General features: G+C 42.5%; 1 protein-coding gene across 2 annotated transcripts in view; it reads right to left on the bottom strand.

Moving 5' to 3' along the window:
• Positions 1 to 3879: 3879 nt before the first annotated feature.
• The window catches only part of TAB3 (TGF-beta activated kinase 1/MAP3K7 binding protein 3), a 57069-nt gene continuing 47817 nt past the window's right edge, over positions 3880 to 13131 (bottom strand). Inside the window, exons 6-8 of one of the 2 annotated variants that reach the window (XM_018561109.1) lie at positions 12641 to 12730; positions 8728 to 8835; positions 3880 to 5479 (exon numbers count right to left, since the gene is read on the bottom strand). In XM_018561109.1, coding sequence (XP_018416611.1) covers positions 5340 to 5479; positions 8728 to 8835; positions 12641 to 12730 — 338 coding nt within the window. In that variant the 3' untranslated portion in view covers positions 3880 to 5339. The remainder of the gene's footprint in view (positions 5480 to 8727; positions 8836 to 12640; positions 12731 to 13131) is intronic. The other variant, XM_018561110.1, reaches the window with a different exon arrangement.

Below are 13131 nucleotides of genomic sequence, written 5' to 3'. Positions count from 1 at the left end.
GTTTGTGCTGTATTTAAACTAGGGATGCACCGATACAAAGTACAGTACTCAGTACAAGTACCGATCCTTTTCGAGCGCCAAGATTAGACTGGAGAAAAATTCAAAAGTTAGGAGGCAGCTGTCATTTGTAAGGAGTACACGGAGCTCCTGGGATTTGTACATCTCAGAGCAATTACAATCTTTTAAACCTGCCTTCATTAAAATAATACCTAGTGATCCTGTCATGATGGCCCTTGTTCAGGCACTTACTGTTATTGGGTGACAATTGTGTCCCATGTGTGCTTCTAATTTGTCACCTCGTCACATGCACCCCAGCCCACACACATTGCATGGTTCATCTTTGTCAATATCAGAAATCTAGTATGCAAAAATATGCAGTGAGCACCGTAGTAGTGCATGCAGACAGGAAATGACTGAATAGGATCAACAGCACAGAGATGCAAAACTTGATGAAAAAAGGTGAAAAGAAATGTAACATGGTGGTTGTTTCTAGTACACTATACGTTCGATCTACAAGGTGTAGATATCAGCACTATTTCATAAAATAACCTTTATGGAAAACACATGTGGTGCCTGTGTGCACAGGTATTTGTGCTGATTTTTACCCCAGGTCAATGTTAATGCAAAAGCAACTTGAATTAACCAAAAAGTACTATTGGACACCGTCTTCAAGGAACAGTGACCTTAATAAAGCTGAAGTCCAGGCAGAAATAACATTCATAATTAAATGCAGTTCTGTAGTGAAAAATACATAATTAAATATATTTTTAATTTAAAGTACCGTATTTTTCGCTCCATAAGACGCACTTTTTTCCCCCCAAAAGGAGGGGGAAAAGTGCCTGCGTCTTATGGAGCGAATCCCGACGCCCGAGACATGCAGTTTCGGGCGCCGGGCGAGTAGTAGGAGCCACTGCTCGTTTAATACGAGTGATCTAACGAGATCACTCGTATTAAAGCCGAGCAGCGGCGGCGGCGAACGAGTATAGCAGCAGGAGCCACTGCTCGTTTAATACGAGTGATCTAATGAGATCACTCGTATTAAAACCGAGCAGCGGCGACGATCGAGATAACCATAGAGCAGACGAAGAATAGACGTTCTTCGCCTGCTCTGTGTCATCACAGCGCCACCTGTCTCAGCGGTCACTAACTGCAGCTTCTGTGACAGCTTCTGTCATAGAAGCTGTCACAGAAGCTACAGTCTCGAGTGCTCCATAAGGCGCGCCGGACCTCCCTGCGTCCTATGGTCCGGTGCGTCTTATGGACCGCAAAATACGGTAGTTCCTGAATTTGGCTTAGTAAATCAGCCTCCGGCAGTCCCTGTACAGCAGAGCTCGGACTCGGAGAGGGAGAAGTAGCAAAAGGAGCTGCTGCATACAATACATATATAAACACTAGGCACATAGAAAACTGAAGGCCTTCCTCTTTAAGAATATAACCTCTGCCACCTGTCAACTGCTTAGTTGCAGCAAGCAGTCCAAACACAGAACAATAGCATATGAAAGGAAGGAGCTGTGTCCCTTTAAAGGATACCATTAAAAGGAGTTTACTGTGAGTGCAATATATCGTTCATATGGGGAAAAAAAAAGCTTCCTTTAGGTTTCGTATCTGTAAACGGATTTGCATAAAAACCTTGAAACTGTCCAGTTGGGGGAACAGGAACGATGAGCCAACAATGCCTGATTGGCTAAAAAGGAGGTCTCTGCCCCACATTGCTGAGACACGGGAAGAGATGAAGGGAAACATTGAGGTGGAGGATGGAGGTAAAGTTCTACTTTGGAACCTTTCCTGGTGCCATGTGTCAGGTTCCAAAAACTCTTCAAAAAAATTCAAAAACCATCTGGCACCCTTCCACATCGGATAGATCTAGAGGACCCCCATGCTGAAGCAGATTTTTCCAAAGGCTTGGATCCCTTGGTTTCCCAAGGATTGTTAGGACTCCTGGAGCCCAAGAGGGTGAAAGAAGACTTGTGGGTCCGGGAACTGAAAGTGGACTTGGAAGAACAAAAGAAACATTTGATGGGGGACGAGAAGCTGCCAACCTACGCTTCTGATCCTTAGCATAGCTGGGGTGAGTATTTTTAATGATCTCTTCCAGCAAAGAGCTGAAAAGATGGTATTCCGCAAAGGGTAGTCATATCAAAGCCTTACATTATTGTGCCGCTGAACAGCCCTTAATCCAGATCATCCTAAGAATCTGAAAAAAAGAAGTAACATAAGCGAACATGGCTAGTATCCATCGCAAGGTCACACATAAGGTCAATGCAATGGTACCTGGCCAATCCAATCACAAAATGGAGTCTGGACACCAGCCACCACTAGATTTCTACCTTAGAAACCAGTCAACTAATCTAAGAAATAATTGCAGAGGCGTGCATGAGGACATTGCTCAGCAGACGTCAGGTTAAGGGAAACCATAGGATAGTCTGCCATGGAAGCGCCCAAACTTATGGCCAGTGACCTGAAAACGGAGTCCTGAGCAAATTGGACACAGATGGGTAGTCATTGACAACTGCAGTACTTTGCAGAGATAATATGAGCATACTTGGAGAACTATGGGGTCAGGGCTTTTCCCCATAGTTCTCCTAAGCGTCACGGGAAGACACAAACTAGCATTCTCCCGTCACCCAAAGCTCAGTATACCGCGAGCTACAGCTCGCAGTATACTGAGACGCCGCAACCGGAACGGATCCCGACATTGCTGTCGAGATCCACCCAGCTGCGGGATTGACAGCTGGCTCTGCCTATCCAGAGGCGGTGCCCGCACCCTCCCCTGTCCGTTCCGCCAGTCAGCGCTGGAGGATCGGACAGGGGAGGGGGGGAATCCCTGCACGGAGCCCTGAGTGACAGTCACGCCTCTCTGCAGGGATAGATCGAGAAGTGAGCGATCGACGGTATGTGTTCGCTCACTTCCCGATCTACTGAGCCGACCTGTGACAGTTTCATTGTCACAGGTCGGCTCAGATTATGAGGCTGAGTGAAAATGATAATTCTCCTTTAATGAACTGGTAAATCTGCTCTTTTTGGAGCAACTACCAGCAACTGTTGATAGGAGAAATCTTCCAAATGAACCGAAACCAGCAAAGTAAAAAAAAAAGAAATATCCAATCTCCTCAGGGCACTAAGCGAAACTGAGCAGGTGCAAGGTGGTAAAGGATATAGCCTTAAAGAGGCAGGCTTTCAGTTTTCTATGTGCCTAGCTACCATTTCCTCTGTAGATGGCAGTATAACCCTAGGTTTTATAACTATCAAGCTGTGTCCCTTAATGGACAATGCAGAAAAGAAGCATGCTCATAGGCGGAGACACAAAAGAATTAGAGAGAGAATCTCATTATTCTGCTGCTTCTTCTTTTACTGTTCAGTCATAAGCTTGGGAAGGGACAAGACCTGAGTTATGCTTTACGTAACTGCTGCAGAAAAATAAGGTCTTCTGCCCTGCAAGACAGGGATGTGCTATGTGGTAGAGATATGCAACCTCGAGACTGGATGGACAGAAATATAAATCCTTTTTCAGCCAAAACAGCTCCCTCATATGTACTTAATCTGTGGATAATTTGCCTCGAGTTCAGCTTTAATAAGATACTAAGGGAGAACAATTTTTTCTTTTAGAAATTTGAAGTGTACATACACTGTTGTAATACAAGTATACAGGTCATTTTTAGGCTAAAGGGAGTTACCACAATGACGGCCTTCCAGTCTTTCATTCATAGTCTGGCAGGTAATAGTTGATTTAGTCGTGAGCATTTTTTTCATAGCCATTATGTCTCGGAAAATTAAATTGAGAACACCATGTGTATGAATATTTACCCAAATCAGACTTTGCAGACTTAACTGCATAACAAAGACACAATCAGATGAATTTATTAAAATGCGAATATTGTGATTCACAAAACAATTGGGTGCTTTATTATTTCAGCCACTTGCAGGATGCAAACCAATCACCTTTACAATACAGGAATTTAGATGCATTAAAGTACCAGCATGATTTTTTTTAAACCATATATTCTTTTCAATTTTATGCATTTTGTTCTAACAAAAGGAAAAAAAAAATGTTAAAAATATTACCTTAAAAAATGCAGTGCACAACATTTCTAAATCTGCCTTAACTTTAATAAGCAGTTTCATTAACAATGTGCAAATAACACAGCTATTTTGACTCTGGCGTTTCATTTTAATTGAAGTCAAGTGGGTCCATTGAGGGCACAAAGTACCTTCTGTGCTGTAAACATCAAGCAATTTTCACAAAATGGGAAGCTCAACAGAAGGTTGGGAGGAAGTAACCGGGGAATTCAGAGAATAGGGTGAGGGGAAAAACAAGGAGGAAGAAAAAGAATACACAGAAAATGTGTGTGTATACACACACACACACACAACAAGACTGGACAAATCCACTTATCTGTGAAATATCACAAGTAAGTGAATCAATTAAAAAAATAATGCTGCCCTATATAAAAGGAGAATAAGTGGCCTACTTCTTTTCCATTCTTGTCTGGTAAGAATATATTAGTGTATACATTTCAATCAACGCGCCAAAATAAAATGAGCGTTTTGGCATAGGTGTCGCCGACTCTTAAGGAGTAATCATACATAATGATCACATTGAATGTGCCGAACAGCTTTTGGGAATCACTTCAACAGGAATACAGACTGAATACATGCAGTAAAATGTCCATCTTCAGCTTGTTATATATTAAATGTGTGAACATAACCAGTAGTCTGACAATATAGCTTTCTGGACACAACACAAACAGAAAGGGGACTGCATTAATACATTGGATAATGTGCTCTAAAAACGTAAGGCTAAAACCTTGATTTCTCACAGCAACATTGAATAACAGCATATTGTTTTCATTTCATATGGACTTAATTACCCTGAAGAAAGCAGCAAATTACTTCTCTCTGAATATGCTTCATAAGATACTTTATACTACAACACCATCTCCCCACCAGTCTTCATTCAGTAGGATACTTCTGGGAAGCAGAAAAGACTATTTCTGTTCATCTAATCTGTCTTCCGCTTCATAAATCCAAATTATTGGTCTGCAAAACGGTGACCCCCGTTTGCCCCTCTGCTAGATTTCGTCTTCTGGAGAAGAAACCAAATGACCAGCATTTTGAGACCTCCGTCATCTACGCACATAATGCAGAAAGGTGATCTGGTAGATCACTAACAGGGCTGGGCTGCAAATAATGAGTCCTGCTTGCGAACAAAGCAATTCCAACTGCGGCACTGGAGTTGGGCTCAGCTTGCTGATACACTGAAGTAAGGTCCCTACTTTCCCTTGCATGCTAGATAGTATCTGTATAAAACCTCAAGCAAAGTGAAGCGGCAGGGAGCAGGTTCAGGTGAATCGAGGCATCTCGCACTGCTCGCAGCGGTTTAGTGCTGGGTGATTCAGAAAAGTACAGCTATTGCAATTCCACGGAGACCCTTCAAAATCTTCATCTCTGTCTGGTCTCTGGTTGGGTCTGTGCCGATGCCCTGCAAAACAGGCACATTTCCTATTAGCTTGCAATAAATCGGACAATTCACAGAAATATCACAATATTATACCATGGCTTCACAAAACAATTTTTGAAGAACATACCAGAACAGAAATAATGCAGCTGCTATAGTGCTTTTTGAAGGTGAAAACTGCAAGCCTGTCATCCTGACTAGTGTTTGCTGCCCTGAACAAGCTTGCAGGGTGGGAGTTAAAACTATCCAGACTGGACTCGCAGGGTTGGAATGAGCAAAAACAAACTGACAAGGTCTTATATTTCTATCCAGAGAGGCGCTCTCAAAGGCCTGTATATATCTACTGCACACTTTACTGTAGTGCACTTCAACATGATGTGTGTGTGTGTGTGTGTGTGTGTGTGTGTGTGTGTGTGTGTGTGTTTGTGTGTGTGTGTGTGTGTGTGTGTGTGTGTGTGTGTGTGTGTGTACCCTGCAATTTCTTTTTACTAGCACCCCAATGGACACACATAATGCAACAATAAATGTTGAAAGTATTCATACTATCGATATTTTGTTGCATTTGCCCAGTTCCAATGTAGATTATTTATTAACTCCAGCAAACAGTGATCACCGGCTAAATATTAGGCCTCGTTCACACCAGATGCAGTGTGTTCCATTGCGGCCGGCTCACTATGTTGTGGGGCAGGAGGGGGTGTGGCAGTCCATTGAAGTGAATGGCACCGTAGCCATGCCCTCCGGCTGCAATGCGATCGGCCGCACGGGAACGCAAGGCACATTACATCTGCGGTGCGGTCCGGTCCGAACAAAATAGTGCTTGCAGCATTTTGTTCGGACCGCAGGCATAATGTGCCTTGCGTTCCTGTGCGGCCAATCGCATTGCTATGGTGCCATTCACTTCAATGGGGATATAGACAACGACAAACACTTGAAATCGAAATCTTGAACAAAAAAATTAATTAATTTGTCTAGAGTTCTGGTGTAAGGCAAAGCTTTGTAATGCTGCTCATTTTTTTTGCAACATGTAACTATGTTAGGTTTCGGTTTGACACATGGCAAACTCTATCAATTCAGTGTCTGTCATGACTACGCGCTCATGAGCACTATTTCTGTACTTATAGTACATAGTTACATACATAGTTACATAGTATTTGAGGTTGAATAAAGACATTAGTCCATCAAGTCCAACCTATCAGGATCTCATTCTAGGAGTACCTGTACCACTGTATATTACGGTCCCTTAAGAAATCGTCCAAAAGTTTCTTGAACAATTCCACATTCTTTGCTGAAATCACTGTCTGTGGCAGTGAGTTCCAGACCCTAACTGATCTTACTGTGAAGAACCCCCTTCGCCCCTTGTGCTGGAATTTTTTTTCCACCAATTTTAGGTGGTGGCCTCTAGTTTTTGTAATGGAGTTAATTTTAAACAGTTTATCGCTAATGTTGCTGCCACCATTTAACATTTTGTACATGGAGATCATATCCCCCCTTAATCTCCTCACCTCCAATGTGAACATGTTTAAATTTAGTAGCCTTGTCTCGTAGCTCTGGTCCTCCATACCCCTAATTAGTTTGGTTGCCCTCCGCTGGACTTTTTCCAACTCAAGGACATCTTTTCTTAGTACTGGTGACCAGAACTGGACCGCGTACTCCAGATGAGGTCGAACCAATGATCTATAAAGTGGCAAAATTATAGACTTGTCCCTGCAATACATCCCCTTTTTAATACAGGACAAGACCCTGCTAGCTTTGTTTACAGCAGCCTGGCACTGCAAACTACCTTTCAGTTTGTGGTCTACAATGACCCCCAAATCCTTCTCCATTTCTGACTTCCCTAGCGGCATACCCATAATTGTATAACCCATTTGTTTATTTTTAATTCCAAAGTGCATTACTTTGCATTTATCGACATTAAACCTCATCTGCCACATTAATGCCCACTCCCCTATTTTATCCAGGTCCTCCTGTAATGTTATAATGTCTAAGTCCGTGTCTATTACCCTCCCAATTTTGGTGTCATCCGCAAACACGGAAATATCGCTGTTAACACCCTCCCCGATGTCATTAATAAATAAGTTGAACAATATGGGACCCAGCACAGAACCCTGAGGCACACCGCTCATTACACTAGCCCAGTCTGAAAAGGTGCCATTTACAGATACCCTCTGGACACGTTCCCGTAGCCAGTTCTCTATCCACGTACACACCACTCATCTATGCCCATAGCCCTCAGCTTGTGTAGCAAGCGTTTGTGTGGTACCGTATCAAAAGCCTTTGAGAAATCCAGATATACCACATAGTACTTTGCATAGATATTTATCCTCTAAGAAATTACCATATTTTGGAGTTTTACAACCTGGAATTAAAGTGGATTTAGTTAGGATGTTTACCATCTGCACTGTGAAGGAGCAAAATAATTGTATTGTATTTTAATTATGACAAGTTCGCTGAATTTGAAACCTGGGATAAAGAGATACCAAAATTTAAGTCAAAATACATCTTGTCCTTGTTGAAATTTTGTATTTCTTCCAGATCTATGCAGTAGTCCAGCATGTATCAACTCCTAAACATCGCCTCAATGCAGGAGCTTCCAGCATTAAAAGACCAGTCACCACTGTTCCCTCTCTCCTTGCGTCTTGTATCAAACCCCCTGTAGTTTTCTGCAGGCAGCCTGTAGTGGGGGACTGGCTGTATAATCACCAACAGCTCTGTTCTCTGCACAGCACAGTAAACCACTCCATAATATGGGTTATTTTTTTAGCAATGGCTTTGCTCCTGTCACTTTTCCATTAAGCACAGCTATGTGGATCATCTAGGTGAGCTGTCCTATTGACAGTTTCTCAGCCGTGGATCTCTGAAGCTTGTTTAACGCCTCCATTGGCTTCATGGTTGCTTCGATCATGTCCCTCTTGCCTGGTAAAGTTTTGGTGGCGAGCGTGATTGTGTTATAGTCTTACAGTTCATAATAGAGTTAATGGTGCTTTTGTAAAATGTTTGGTTTGGGATTTTTCAAAATAACCCAACGCTCAACAGTGCTCAACCAAAAGCTAATCCAAGATTTGAATAGCTCTTTGGTCTACATTAAACTGAAGCACTCCAGAAACAGGTATATTTCTATTGAGATCAGATCAGTTGCACACAAATTGACTCAAAACTATATTACTCCTGCAGACAACCGTTTGCACCAATGCTTTTTTAGAAGGTTTCAAACCAAAGGAGTGACAAGGGTTTTGCTTAAAAACGCCAGCTGAAACACAAAGCAGAACACCTACCAATATCCCCAGCACCAGGATTAGGGATGTCGGGGGGCTCAGGTTTTTTATTTGAGGTCACACTGATTCTTCTAGCTTTTCTTTCAACTAATGAAGAATCGGATGGATCTGATCAAAACATACAAAAAGAGAAAAGTTATACTTAAAGACCATGGAAAAAAAACAAGAATGTATGTACATTATGCCTTTTGTTTCTGGAACAAAAATAGTTTGAAAACCTGGGCTCTATTAACAATTACAACAGTCTAAATACCTCATTAAGACTATGGGCACACTGGTGCCTTTGCACCAACTGTTCCTGCATTTCTTTTTTTTTTCCCCACAAGAACTAAGAAAAGTACATGAATCCAAAGGAGGGTAAGATTTCTCTAACTGTGTCTATCAGCAGTGAAAACACTGCTCCAGTCCTGATAAATTCCCCTCACAGACAAAATCTGGGGCAGTTGCTCATGGCAAACAATCAGCATCTCTCTTCAGTTTGTTCAGTTGAGATTTGAAAATGAAGGAGAAGCTGATTGGTCGCCATGCACAGCTGCTCCAGATTTTGTCTGCTCCAGTTTTGATAAATTCCTCCCTGTATATCTTATTACAGAGGAGCATTGTCTGAGCATTTCCATTTATGTATTTTTTTTTTTTAAACTAGGGTCTTTTCACAGATCAATGCAAGAAACAAGGAAACAGGTGCCAGTGTGCACAAAACCTTATTAAAGAGGCTGTCAACAACTTAAAAAATTGCAGGTAAAAAAAAAAAAAAAAATCACAGAAAAATCAAGCATTTTAAAATGTAGGGCTTTTGGATGTCTACACAATAGAGGCTTTTACGGGTAAGTAACATGCATAAAATACATTAAAGGAGAACTATGAGGTGAGTGCTTTTCACTCACCTCATAGTTCTAGCCAGCCTGTGACAATGAGACTGTCACAGGTCGGCTCAGTAGATCGGGAGGTGAGCGAACACATACCGGGTTCGCTCACCTCTCGATCCTGTCACGGCTCTCTGCCGTGACAGGGGGAGGGGCTGGATTCCCCTCTCCCCGCTCTGCCAGCGCTGACTGGCGGAACCGACTGGGGAGGGGGCGGGTACAGCTGGCTGTGCCTCTAGATAGGCAGAGCCAGCTGTCACTCACGCAGCTGGGCGGATCCCGTCGTCTAAGTCGGGATCCGCTCCGGCGTCTCAGTATATAGGGAGCTACAGCTCGCGGTATACTGAGCTTAGGGTAACGGGAGGATGCTAGTTTGTGTCCTCCCGTTACCCTAAGGAGAACTATGGGGAAAAACACTGACCACGTAGTTCTCCTTTAAATGCACATGTAATCTTAAAGGGGCGTGGCCCTGGAAACATGTGAGTTTAACCAAACATCTCTTGATGCAGTTGACCCTGTGATACATGTTACCCGTGTTAAGTCTGCCTGTTTGTGTATGGTTTAAGTGATATTTTACTTAGCAGTATTAATACTAGAGGTGCACCCAAATTACATTGTTTAAACCGAAATAAAAAAAAATTCAGGCCGAAACCGGAAATGTTTGTGGTGTACAGAGGAGAGCTCAGCCTCTTGTGACAGCGCGGCCTGTCTCCGCCCTACACTGCTCTGCCGGACTGTGATAGGAGGCTGAGCGGTGTGGGAGGAGACGCCGGCCGCTCACAGCGCTCTCCTCTCACAGCGCTCGGCAGCCGGTCACAGTTTATCTCCTACCCGATGGGACACAGAGCAGCGCCCAGCAGGGAGGAGAGAAAGCCGGGATGCGCCAATGTATTGGCAGGAAAATGGCACTTTCGACATAATGCCAAAAGTGCCATTTTCGGCCGATATGTTTCGGCGGCCGATATATATCGGTGCATCCCTAATTAATACCATTTTAAACTGAATAAACTAATACATATTTCATGAAGGTGAGGCGCTCTGTGTACTTTTTGTCTCGGTCTGCTTTACAAACTACCAATCATCTGAGATGTTTGAAATTTATTGCGATGATCAACCAAGGTTACTTTGCTGAAGTGCTCAGCTGCTGCTGTTAGCACTTTAGAGGCTTTTGTAGATTGTATTGTTGTTTCAGAAACTCTTTACAGAAATGTAGCGGAAATGTTTCAATGAGGACACATCTGTCAGGTGACAACTGTCTAGAAGGGGATCACACCTCACTTTTGATACATTTCCTCACTTACTGTGGCAGGAAGTAAAAGGAAATCTCCCCACAAAAAGACAGAAAAAAAAAAAGTTAACACATCACAGGGGTTTTATCTAGGGATGCACCGATACCACTTTTTTAAGGCCCAGTACGAGTACCGATACTTTTTTTCAAGTACTCGTCGATACCAATTACCGATACTTTTCTTAAAGGGACAGGTCACATTTTTTCTAAAACAATACAAAATCATGATTTTAGGTCAGTTTCTTAATATTATGAAGAACATGAACACACTGTAGTGTGGAACAGCTATATCCAATTCTGCATACCTGGCTTTATATTATAAGAACTTTATAATATAAAGCCAGTTATGCAGAATTGGATACAGCTGTTCCACTCTATGCAATAATACACTGTTCTGGAGTCTGGGCATGTGATAATCTATTTTCCCCACTAGGGGGATACAAGCCTTAGTTAGCAATGGCATGATAAATATTAATTTCATTATATGTCTTTTTTTAAATATTATAACATTTATAATATTAAAAAAAAGACATTGAATGAAATTAATATTTATCATGCCATTGCTAACTAAGGCTTGTATCCCCCTAGTGGTCAAAATAGATGAGCACATGTCCAGACTGCAGACCAGAACAATTCTGTATAACTGGCTTTATATTATTATTACATTGTCTTATCATATAAAGCCAGTTATACAGAATTGGCTGTAGCTGTGCTGTAGCTGTACCCTGCAAAATCAGTACATATAAAAAAGGCTACAAATATAAAGAGCGCTACTACCTGGGATTTCGGCTATATTTGATATAGGACAATATGTGAGACTTACGGTTGGAAGGCAACCAGGATGTCAGGAATGATGGATGAGTGGCTGGTGTCTGGAGAGGTCCGAAGAGGGGAAATTACCAGGATGGAAGAAAAGACACTGTGGCGGGTCTTAACAGCACGCATGCATGGCTGGCCAGGCCGCGCTGCGGCGCTGAGAGAGGGAGAGCCGCGAACGGCTGTGTTCAGTGCGTACAGGCTGGAGTCCCACAGACAGGCAGGCTGGAGTCCCACAGACAGGCTGGCTGTATCTTCGAACGAGAAGTCTAGATGAATGGGCATTGTGCACAGAAAAGGAGGCTCTCTATGCAGTGGCGGCACTAGGCTGTGACATCTGCTCTAGTCTGACCTCTTCTCCCGCTGATTGGCCGATTGGATGATGACAGGCTTCCTCACCAGTCACTCCTGACTGGTGAGGAAGCCTGTCAATCATCCAATCGGCCAATCAGTGGGAGAAGACGTCAGAATGGAGCAGATGACAGAGGAGGTCGCGGCCATCTTGCTTAATTAAAGACGCGATGGAGGTCCTGTGTGCGGCGGATCCGGGTCCCTGAAGATGGCGGACGCGGCACAGGTACTCGTTTTATGTTTTGGAGTATTTGCACGAGTACGAGTACTCATGCAAATACTCGGTATCGCGGCCGATACCGATGCTTGTATCGGTATCGGTGCATCCCTAGTTTTATCCATTCATTACTCTATCAAAAAAACAGCAAGTTTTACCCTTCAGGTGTACTTTAACTAAAGTTTCAGGTAAAACAGCCTGCTAATATAAGTGACATGGCACCCTAAAAAAAGTATCCAATTATAAAACAGCATTCATTATCCACAGGCTATACAGATGTTAACACTGTGAATTAACAGGAATTGTGGCATATGTATTTTATTCATATGAAGGTAAAGAAGGCAGTACAGAGTTAAACTAAAGCAGCTGGCCACTTACCTTTTTTACAAGGGTTGGGGGGTACAGCAGGACCAGGAGCTATATTATCATAAAAGTTGCTCATAGCTTTCACATCAAGCTTTCCCACTCCTATAAAAATAAATCTGTCAGCTATAGTCTGCATGAAATAAAATTAGCTTAACATCTAAAACAGAAATCAGGAACAAGAAAACAATCATAACCATAGATATATCTGGTTTTCTAGGCTTAACAAAATTTAAGTAGCAATACCATGAATGCACATCAGAGATTCTGGGGTATAGTAAGCCTATAAAAAATATGTATTTAAAAATAGGAACGTTACCTATATCTTTGAAATAACAAACACACCTTTAAAAATGTTTAGTAATGACAATCTACAGACAGACACTTCTAGATATTTGCAGGCTTTCTATTCTATGTATACCTTACTTTTCCTTTCCTCCCTATTCTTCTCACAGTGGCCATTTTTTTTTACCAGGGGCAGATTAATATATCTCTATTTACTTCGT

Source organism: Nanorana parkeri, unplaced genomic scaffold (genome assembly GCF_000935625.1).
Source record: "Nanorana parkeri isolate BGI_ZX_2015 unplaced genomic scaffold, ASM93562v1 scaffold500, whole genome shotgun sequence".
NCBI classification, from domain to species: Eukaryota; Metazoa; Chordata; class Amphibia; order Anura; family Dicroglossidae; genus Nanorana; species Nanorana parkeri.
This window is presented reverse-complemented; position numbering and strand designations above follow the sequence as displayed.